The 11,298-nt window shown below is 41.7% G+C and overlaps 1 protein-coding gene across 2 annotated transcripts in view; it reads right to left on the reverse strand.

Annotated features, from left to right (window-relative positions):
• Positions 1 to 6,017, reverse strand: part of ITGAV (integrin subunit alpha V) — a 90,881-nt gene extending 84,864 nt beyond the window's left edge. For both annotated transcript variants that reach the window (XM_078327191.1, XM_003733200.4), the window contains exon 1: positions 5,530 to 6,017. Coding sequence is in view for 1 of the 2 variants with exons in the window: in XM_003733200.4 (XP_003733248.2) it covers positions 5,530 to 5,714 (185 nt within the window). In the remaining variant the exon portion in view is untranslated. The remainder of the gene's footprint in view (positions 1 to 5,529) is intronic.
• Positions 6,018 to 11,298: the final 5,281 nt, after the last annotated feature.

Here is an 11,298-nt window from a genome sequence, read left to right on the forward strand (position 1 = left end):
TAATGACTGGAAGTGCTGTCATTAAATAACTCTTTATCATTAAATAAAAAACTTCAAAATTAAGGTTTACATCCATGCCAAGAAGTGCTAAAATATAAAGGATTGAGTTTGGAAGAGGGGACAGAAAGATGGACAGGAAGGAGGAAAAGAGACAGAAGAAAGGAAAGAGACAGGAAAGACAAGAGACAAAAAAAGGAGAAAAGAGACAGAGATAGGGAGGGAGAGGCATCAGAGGAGGAAGTGAGAGAAAGACAGACAAGGGCTCTAAGAAACCAATCAGGAGGATGCCCTTGGGATGCACTCCCTATCCAAAGTGTACTTGAAGGGTAGTTGATTCAGGGAATGCAACCTTGACAACCAAGGAGGGGCAACCAGCCAAACAATGACAAGCCCATTTTTCAAACCCTCCAAATAAACTAAGTTGTTTGGCTGCTTTCAGCACTGACCTTTCTAAGATAAATTATGTTTAATATATTTAGCTGACTTTGAGTTGACCAATGAGCCTTCACCAAAAGGAACTTGTGAAGAACTATCACACATGTATATAGAAATAAATGTGTATGAAATAGTACTGAATGTTATTCCAAGGCTACAATTCCAGTTTCAGATTTACTTTTCATTTTTTTAAAAAAATTCTCCTTTGAATCAAAAGAAAAATATAAAAATGCCAGTTAACAACTACATGATATAAAGCAGAAGCAGTAACTACAATTTTCATACATTTTCCCTTGTCTTTCATAATGCTCTATGAAACACATATAGTCCTTAATGGAAGTAATCAATATTGGATTTGCTTTCTAAATAATAAAATTATAGACAAATTTCTGTCCCCTATTATATATGTATCTTATTTATGATGAGAAAAATCAACCAGTATAACCAGAACTACTCTAAAGTTTATAAAAACGAGCTGGCATCATTTTGTAAAGTGTTGTGAAAACAGTTAAAATGGTAAGAGGAGAAACAGAACATGAAGTTTTAAAAACACACACAGGTTGGGACAGATTGCAAGTGACCTTAATCCAGGTTAAGCAGTTAGGACCTTCTCTCTAGCAATGGAAGCATTGTTATGAAAATTTTTGCAACAGAATACCAGGATGAAAAGGGGTGTTACAGAAAGATAAAACAAGTAGAAACAAATAAGATGTTTTGCAGGTTAGCCAAATGATGGGCAAAGGGATGGGGGGAGCCCTGAGTGCCACTGACCATGCTTGTCATACCTATACTGAAATGAGGAGTAGAAAGCAGACATGGAATCAAGAAATCTTACAAAGGAAGAATTTCTAGGATCTTCTGCCTGCTGACTAATCACTGACTGATATCAAAGTGACAAAGTAGGAAAGGTACAGAAAAATAGAAAATGAGAGGAGGAAAATGAAATTATTTCCAGGGTAACAGAGAAAAGGATGCCTCCATTAACAGAAACAGAGGTGCAACTGACATATTTTAGTGAAGAGTTCATTTGCAGTCAAATTGAATTAAGACAGGCTAGTCAACGAGAAATGATTCACAGGCTAGACCACTGGAATATCAAGTCAGCGATCTACTTTTAGATTTAAGATACAGCCAGGGCAGGAGTTTTATTTAAAAGACTTTCCAGGTATTGCAACCATGAAGTTAGGAATGAGATCCACTGAAGGATCTTCTGCTTCTAAGGCACACACCTCTACAAAAGTTGTCAACTGTAAGATAAGGCTCCATTAGTGTTTAATGGGGGCAGAGGAGGCAAGAATCCAGTACTATTCATTTTAGTATTATTTTAAAACAAATAAATAAAATGAGAACTGTATAACATATACTTGAAGAATAAATTTTTAAAGTTATTTTGTTCAAAATTTCAATATTTGAATAAAAAAAAGTGGTATTGGATTTCACACCCTGGCCTTCTGAGCCCTCCCTTCCTTACCCTCTACTCACACCAACCTACTCAAATAACTAGACTGCAAACTCTTCCGCCTCTATTTCCTCATCTGTAAGAATGAGTATATCTGCTTCCCGTTACTCACCCTGATGGTTTTGGCTATAGTATAAAATGAGATATAAGTGCTTAGCGAATTATAAAATGCTTACTAAAATAAGATGTCACTATAATTAAACCTAGGATGCAATTTTTAATTTTTCCAATTAGTTTCCACAAAAAAAGTATGACGTTCATTACTGGCCCGCATCCAACCTTTGGATTTCATGTAAGTGTTACAACGTAGTATAAATAAACGCTTACAGAAAAAAAGAATGTGAATGTTTTATTTTTCATAATTTTGAAAATCACTGTTTTTGCGAATTTTGACTTCAAACCTGACTCATTTCTGGAGCGATTTTTTTCAGGGGCAACCTTAACATTTTACTTAGAACTTTATTTGTCCTTCTCTTTCATAAATAATTTTTACAACAAAACTATGAAAATAATTCAATAATAATTTTCTATAAAGAAAAAAATGGTCATAAAATAATTCTACAGCTTCTTCAAGGAATGCGGACACTGAAACTGGAAAAGGCAACAGAAGTGGACGTAGTAACCATTGCCTCCTCACAAATCTTCTCCCCTTAGAAGAAAGGCACCCTTTGCGCACCTGTAGTCCCAGCTACTGGGGAGGCTGAGGCAGGAGAATTGCTTGAACCCAGGAGGTGGAGGTTGCGGTGAGCCAAGATCGTGCCATTACACTCCAGCCTGGGAAACAAGAGTGAAGCTCCAACTCAAAAAAAAAAAAAAAAAGACAGGAGGCTGAGGCAGGAGAATTGCCTGAACCCAGGAGGTGGAGGTTGTGGTGAGCTGAGATGGCGCCATTGCACTCTAGCCTGGGTAACAAGAGCGAAACTCTGTCTCAAAAAAGAAAGAAAAGAAAGAAAGAAAGGTGCCCTTTAATTGACAAATACTTTTTCATTATGTGGCTTTTTTTCTTTTGGAAGTTTATGATAATACCAAATAACAATAAATTCATATTGGAAATGGCATCCCATGTACCTTGGATTCCAATGCTTGTTAAATATAAAGTGCCCTTTTAGAAAATTCAGCGTAATTTTACATAAATCTTTGTTAAATCTGAAAAGCTGAGTAAGTAAAAACATTTGCCCTTTTAGAAAATTCAGCGTAATTTTACATAAATCTTTGTTAAATCTGAAAAGCTCAGTAAGTAAAAAAAACATTTGCCCTTTTAGAAAATTCAGCGTAATTTTACATAAATCTTTGTTAAATCTGAAAAGCTCAGTAAGTAAAAACATTTGTTTATATACTTTAAAACAACAACAACAACAAAACTCAAGATTGGTTTCCACTGTTTAACTTACCTATACCTAGAGCTCTCTAGTCTATCAGTAACAAAGTTGCTGATGAATATTTCAAAATATGATATGAAATCAAACCCAAGTTCAATTTTACCTTACCACTTAAGGTCTATGAGTGAAGTCATGGAAACCTGTGAGGTCATAACATATTCACTGATTGTAATGACTGGCCAAAGTAGTCACCCTGGCTTGTAATCAGAAATAACAAATATAAATAGTTCAACATTACTGCATTTTCCATTAAGAAAACCCACTTAAAGTTTATCAGCTTCTCTTCATCTTACACTAAACTCAGAGTATTGCTGAAGAATTAACAGTAACATTTGTAAAACACTGCATCAACTTTAAAGTTTTTTGTTATTTTGTTTTTTGTTTTTGTTTTGTTTCTGAGACAGAGTTCTCTCTCTGTCACCCAGGCCAGAGTGTAGTGGCACAGTCTCCACTCATTGAAACCTCCACCTTCCAAGCAATTCCCCATGTCAGCCTCCCGAAGAGCTGGGATTATAGGTGTGCACCACCACACCCAACTAATTTTTGTATTTCTTTGTAGTGATGGGATTTCACCGTGTGGCCCAGGTTGGTCTCAAACTCCTGAGCTCAGGCAATCCACCTGCCCTGGCCTCCCAAAGAGCTGGGATTATAGGCATGAGCCACTGCCTCTGGCCTGAAGTATTTAAATGCTAATCTTTGACAAAAGACATATATTTTCAAAATCATTAGAATTTCTGTACAAATTAAATCTAAAATTGAACCCTTGGGAGCAACTAAAATGTTCTGTATCATAAAGGTATACACTTGAAAGCATCTGGAAACAAAAATGTTTAAAGATAATGTTTGGTATTTGCCCCGTGGTTAAAAACAGTAACAAATAAAAAGGTAACGCGGACTAAAATGACTAAATGGAATGTGAAATCGGTAAATGTTGCCAAAGTTAATGATTATTTTTATCATTTTGGAAAATCTGTGTCCCAGGTCTCACAGAAAGCACTCTAACTGCTGACAACAAATGAAAACTAAGCCTGCTACATAAAATAATGTCTCCACTAACAAAGTTTCCATTCACTGCATCCAATCTATGCGTTGCTGCAAAGGTTGTTATCAAAATGAATGATACTCAGCAACATTCAGAAAAACACTAAGGCTAAATTCTGCTGTTCTAACAGTCACAGAAAAACGAGACCATCCTCAAATTAGGCATGTATGTAGTGGAAAATGGTCCTATCCAAGTACTAACCGTCAAGATTACCCTCCACCTCACCCCGAAGGGATATCTTATACAGCAAATATGGAAACAAAAATGTGTTGTTACAATTTCTAAGCATTTAGATGCCACCTTAAGAACAGTTTCTCTTTTGAAAATAAGATTTAAACATCATAAAACAACCAGTGAACACTCATTAAAACAGTATTCCTTATGCTAATATGGGGGTGGAATGGTGGTAATGACGTCAGCATTCAGTAAAGTCGGAGACAGTGACAATAATGACAATAACTGCCACAAATCTGAAGGTCCCTGCAACGCGGAACGTTGGCAAATTGAAAACATAACTGAATTATTAAATGTTGCAGTATTCTAATGACCTGCAGTGAGTGAAAACTCAGCAAACACCCTTGTTCCGTCTGAACAATGACCTAAATAGTGAATCACTATAAAAAGAACAGATGACACATTTAATTCATCTGTTCAACCTCAAATGTGCAAATGTTTGACAGTCCCAGAGATAAGACACAATGAATTCCGTGGGGCAATATGGTAATTTTAAGTCATCAGAATGTTTGCAAAAGGAGTGAGAAGAAACAAACTCAGACAGAGGCAGAAAGAGTGGGGGAGGGCTTGCTGAGGGAGAATGAAAAGGACCGGCGTTAAGTCTGAGAAGCAGAAAAAAGCTACCAAGAGCCTCACTGCAAATCCTCGACAATGGCACAGGAGGCGGGGAGTCCGGCAAGACCAGCCTTTGTTGATTTCCCACTTTCTCTGAATTTTGAGCACAGGTCCGCTTTAAAACTTTCCCGCTGCCCCTAATCACTTTTAAGAGGTGAGGAGTGGGGTGTAACTAGGTGATGGGTACCGAGGGGAGTTCATCTTCCCAAATATTTCCTTCACCCAGGACATAAACCACTCTGAGGGGGTTGGATAGGTAGGATAGACCCCGGGATCTCTCCGAAATCAATCCCAGGGGAGAAAAGCGGGGTGGGTGCAAGCGGTGGGGGAGGGGGCCGGCTCCGGCTCCAAGTGCGGCCACTTACGAAGACGCGCTGGGCGCGAAGAAATCCACCGCGAAGCCGAAGTAGCTTCCCTCGGGGCCGTAGTACTCCGCAGGACTGTCCACATCTAGGTTGAAGGCGCGGCAAAGAGGTAGCAGGAGTCCCGAGAGGAGACGCAGGAGGCCGCGGGGACCGAGGCGCAGCCGTCGCCGCGGCGGCGAAGCCATCGCCGAAGTGCGCGCGGGACGCCGAGCCCGGAGCGGCGGTCACCTCCCCGCGCCCCACCGAAGCGCCCGGTGCCCACGGCCCGCCGCCTGCGCGCGCCCAAACTTGCCAGCCGCTCTCTTCTCGGCGAGCCCCGGACCGCGCCGAGCGAGGCAGGAGGTCTGAGCCTCGGAGCGACCGACAGGGAAGAGGGGCGCAGAGCGCACGGGGCAGGGACAGCAGCGCAGGCGGCCCCTCGCTTCTCTCCCCTCCGCCGCTCCACGCAGCGTCCGAGGCTGGGGACTGCCGAGGGAGCGCCGCACCTCGGGCCCGGGAGCCGCGGCGGGACAGGGAGGAGACTGGAAGGAGGAGGAGCCGCCCGGGAGGCGGTGCCGCGGAGCTGGAGGAGGAAGTGGGGAAGCAGAGGCGCCTTCCACCCGAGAGAGCCCAGCGCCCTTCCGTGCGTGCGGTCCCCGCCTGTCCCGAGGCCCGGGAGCTTGTGCCGGGGCTCCCAGCTCCTGAGCCTGGGTCAGCGGCTCAGCTTCTGGACGAAGGCCTCAGACTGGGGACCGGGGGGCGGGGGGAGGGGTGTCACGATCCAGCGTCCCAATCCAGCCGCGTTCACGGGAGTAGCAAGAGCCGGCCACGTGCCCTTGTCCCGCCGGAAACTCCCGTGCGACTTTTGTTGAAAAATGAGGAAAACTTTTTATCCGCTTCTCGTGTTTCTGCTGCTTAGCCTGGCAGGCTCTCACGAAGGAAACTCTGTAATCAATGGTCGTTAATTACACTCCACCCCACACACAAACACTGAACTTAATTTCAGATTTCCAGAATAGCAGCATAGCCTCTTGCAAGTGAGATGTGTAAAGCTTAACTTCAGTAGTCAAAGAAAGGATTGGCAGGGCAAAGAATGGGCAATGATGGTTTAAAATCAAGTCAGAATAACCGAAGCCTTACTCCTAGTTTGTTAGCTACAGTTGTATGATTTCGAAAAAACATTTGTTGATTTAGGACGTTTGGATAGACTTGATTTCAGGGCTGGAAGAAGTAATGCACACCAGTGAAATAAGGCCGCTTGTGCTTGTTTGCCACTGGTGTATTCCACCAAGCCTTGACAACACTGTACTGAGAGAGGGCCTTCAGGACAGGAACGTCGACTTTTTCTTAGTATTCCTATTTTCTAGCACCTTGCCATGCAAATAGTAATCCATCAATAAAATGTTGAATCAATGAATGAATACCAGATGAAATGAGCAAACTGCACAGAGAAGTGACTCTTCCACATTTCAGGTGTTTCATGTGCTACAGAATCTGTTGAATAAGATTAAGTGCATTGTGAGGACCTTAACAACTTACAAGTAGGCACTATAACAGTGATTTCTGTTTTCCCAAAGTAACTATTAAAATTCAATGACAATATACATTAATAACCATCAAATAATCCTATAAAGGGATATGTATATAAATGGAAGTGAAATGCCTAATTTGAATTTACAGTATTTATTGGACCAGGCCCAGGTGCTCATGGTGGTAATCTCAGCACTTTGGGAGACTGAGACAGGAGGATTGCTTGAGGCCAGGAGTTCCAGGGGAACATATGGAGACCTCTTCTTTACAAAAAAATTTAAAATTAGCTAGCTGGGAGTGTGGTGCATGCCTGTAGTCCTAGCTATGCCAGAGGCTAAGGCAGCTAGATCGCTTAGGGCCAGGAGTTCCAGGTTACAGTTAGTCGTGAGTGTGTCACTGCACTCCAGCTTGAGTGACAGAACAAGACCTTGTGTTTAAAAAAAAAAAAAGGCCCACCACTGTGGCTCATGCCTGTAATCCTAGCACTTTGGAAGGCCAAGGTGGGCGGATTGCCTAAGCTCAGGAGTTCAAGACAACCCTAGGCAGCACAGTGAAACTCCATCTCTACTAAAATACAAAAAATGAGGCTGGTGTGGCGGCGTGTGCCTGTAGTCCCAGCTTCTCAGGAGGCGGAGGCAGGACAATTGCTTGAACCCAGGAGGCTGAGGTTGCAGTGAGCTGAGATAACACCACTGCACTCCAGCCCAGGCAACAGAGTAAGACTCTGCCTAAAAAAAAAAAAGTTACATTAAATATTTCCTTTTTAAAATTTGACTAAAAAACATGCAGCAAAACCTTTGGCATGTTTTACAAGGCATGATCCAGCATCTTTCTAAAAGTAAGTACTTTTAGATTGAGAGAGGAAATCCTACACAAATCCTTACACATAAATCCAAATACACCTTATTTCTTGCCTTTTTTTCTAATACACCAAAGAGGTTATAGATATGTATGCATAAACTCAAAGGGTATTTTATATGTTAAAACATGAGAATCAGTCTACCTGGAAATCCATCCAGGAAAGGAAGACAGAAGAGTTTAAACTCTGGCTAGATAGATCCAGTAAGTCTCCCACTCCTCATCTTCTGATCCCAGGACACGTGTCCAACAGACCAGGGTGGAGTGAAGAAATGTGAGAGGACCAGGGAAAGGAAGAAGCCAAAGAAATGACAGTACATGTAGTCCCACCAAAACTTGAGTGAACAGTACACTCCCAATAGGACTACGAACAGCTACTAAAAGCACTTATTATTGAGCCATTTCTTATGAGTTTATTTCGAATGAGCAGTCTTGAAAATCAAGGAATTTGTTTTGTTTTTGTTAAAAAAAAAAAAAAAAAAAAGCCAACAGGCCAGGCAGGGTGACTCGTGCCTGTAATCCCTGTACTTTGGGAGTCCTTGGGTGGATCACCTGAAGTCAGGAGTTCAAGACCAGTCTGGCCAACATGGTGAAACCCCATCTCTACTAAAAATACAAAAATTAGCCAGGTGTGGTGGTGTGTGCCTGTAATCCCATTCTATTCAGGAGGCTGAGGCAGGAGAATTGCTTGAACCTGGGAGGTGGAGGCTGCAGTGAACCAAGGTATTGTGGTATTGTGGGCCACTGCACTCCAGCCTGAGTGGCAGAGTGAGACTTTGTCTAAAAAAAAAAAAATTAAATATACATTTCAATTAGGAAACTATGAAGCAGACTAACCCAGTGCCTTCAGAAGCTTGGGGTTATAAATGCTGGCATCTCTTTGTAAGCCTGACCATGCTTGAGCAGCCACGCACACAGTGGCCTTCAAATTGTATTATCGAATATGTCAATTCAGCCAGTGCTGATTCAGAATTCACATTGCACCTGGTACTGTGTGCATGGGAGAGGGAAAAGAATGTTTTATTCTATGCAAGAATGGTGATACCCCTCCCCCACCCCATGACACTACTCTTTAAACTGCATTATAGCAGACTTCCAACTTAAAACAAGAACTTCTGTGTATACATTAAGTATCCATTGAATATAATCCTTTTCTTAGAAAATATTAGATAGTAAAAATAATTTTGACTCTGAATTTTATCCTCTACTACTCTATATTTTAGTAAAAATCTTGATTCCAGTGGTTTCTGTAAAATGAAGTACCTGGGTTCCATTCCTGGCTTTGCCAAGTACTAGTTGTGCGACCCTGGGCAAATCAATCCAACCAGTCTGTGCCTCAGTTTTCTTATCTGTGAAAGGGAAATAATACTACTGTCTGTCTCTTAGAATTGAACAGTTCTTGTTGGTATTAATACTTTTATAACTAGAGTTTAGCATGGTAACAGTAGTAAATTTTTATGAGTATTATTACTCCCTGTTAGTTCCCCTTGTATCTGTCTATTCAACAGTTCCTTCAATAACCATAATCAGACCAGGGCTTCACACAGCTCTGTCTCTGCAAGCAAAGGAATTTAGTCCATAATTTAAGAGGAATTTCAAATTTTCTGTCTCTCCAAGAACCTCAAAAGAGATTCCAATCATAAACCGTGGAAACTTCAGAAATCCCCTTCTTCGATTCTCCATTTCTCTGGACCCTTTAACCCACTAAACCCTGCCCTAGAATTTTTATTGCTGTTTGTCTAAGTCATTCCTGCCACTCCTCTCTTGGCTGTTTATTAAGGAGATTGACTTGGTCTCTCTTCACCCCCATAACCACCTGCATTCCCAGTGCTGCCCTTTCCTATCTGATCTGTATCAGTAAAGATTCTGGCCAGCACTTCAGCTCTTTAGGTGAATGGGAAAGAAGAGAAGGCAAGCAGTAAACTTGTCACCTTTCTGGGCCATGTTTCTTAAACTGCCCCTTCAGTGCTAGGATTCCCCAAGTCTCTGCCCTTGAGTCACAGCATTTCTACTCAGGGTGATCTTATGCATTGTCATGCTCTCAATTCTCACTTCTTGCCATGTCCCACCTCACAGAGGAGATTTAGCCACATTAAATTACTTAACATTTCTCCAGAGTGCCATCTTTGTTCAAAGGGCTCCATCTTCCTGGGCAACATGAGTTCTTCTCTGAAACCATTTTCCACAAGCCTCCATCCTTCCGTTACATGCAAACATACACAATGTTCTCAAAGTGGCTGTTTCCTACTCTTCTTTCATTGCTTGTATTAAGCCTCATCACCCTGTCTCCTAGGAAGACTTCTCTTAGGAAGCATACCTTATATTCTTTACATCCTCGGAGCTTACGGAACCTTAGAAATTAATTCCATTGTCCAGAGACTTAATAATAACTAACATATTTCCACTGTTTTGCAAGGTAGAAGTGGGAGGATTACCTGAGCACAGGAGATTGCAATCAGCCTGGGCAGCATAGCAAGAATTCAGTGACATCACTATATAAACTCAAGTGTGAAGAGAAAGTTAATGAGTAGATTAAGAAAATATACATTGGCCAGGCAAGGTAAATCATGCCTATAATCACAACACTCTAGGAGGCCATAGCAAGAGGATGGCATGAGGCCAGACATTTGAGATCAGCCTGGGAAACATAGCGAGACCCCATCCCTACAAACATGGGAGGCTGAGGCAGGAGGATTGCTTGAGCCCAGGAGTTTAAGGTTCCAGGAAACTATGATGACACTACTCCAGCCTGCACAATAGAGCAAGACCCTGTCTCTCTCTTGCTAACTCTCTCTCTCTATATATATGTATACATATACATATATATCATAAATATATATTAAAACTTAGTGTTTTTACTAGAGTTAAACTTACATTTTAAATATCCAGCCATATTTCCTCCTAGAGTTATACATTTATTAAGCACTTTCCTTGTGGTCCTATTTCCAGAACAGTCTTTTTTCAAACTTACCTTTCAGAGTTTGTATAATCTATGATAGAAGATAGATAAAACTGATAAAACTGAGATTCAAAGCACCAAAATAGAAAGCATGACCATGTGTGTTGGCTCACACTTGTAATCCAGCCCTTTCGGAGGCCAAGGCAGGCAGATCATTTGAGCCAAGGAGTTAGACACCAGCCTGGGCATTATGGTGAACCCCCATCTCTACAAAAAATAAAATATTTACCCAGGCATGGTAGCATGTGCCTATAGTACCCGCTGAAGTGTGAACTGGACTTAGCGAACTGCTTTTAATGAATAGAATAAAGAGAAAGTGAGTGTGGGACTTTGTTGACTAGGGCATAAAAAGTGCTGATGCTTCCTTTTGTTCTCTCTTGGAGGGGAAGCCAGCTGCCATGTTGTGAGGACACACAAGCTGCCTTATGGAGAAACCCACGTGA

This window comes from Callithrix jacchus, chromosome 6, assembly GCF_049354715.1.
Source record: "Callithrix jacchus isolate 240 chromosome 6, calJac240_pri, whole genome shotgun sequence".
Lineage (NCBI taxonomy): Eukaryota > Metazoa > Chordata > Mammalia > Primates > Cebidae > Callithrix > Callithrix jacchus.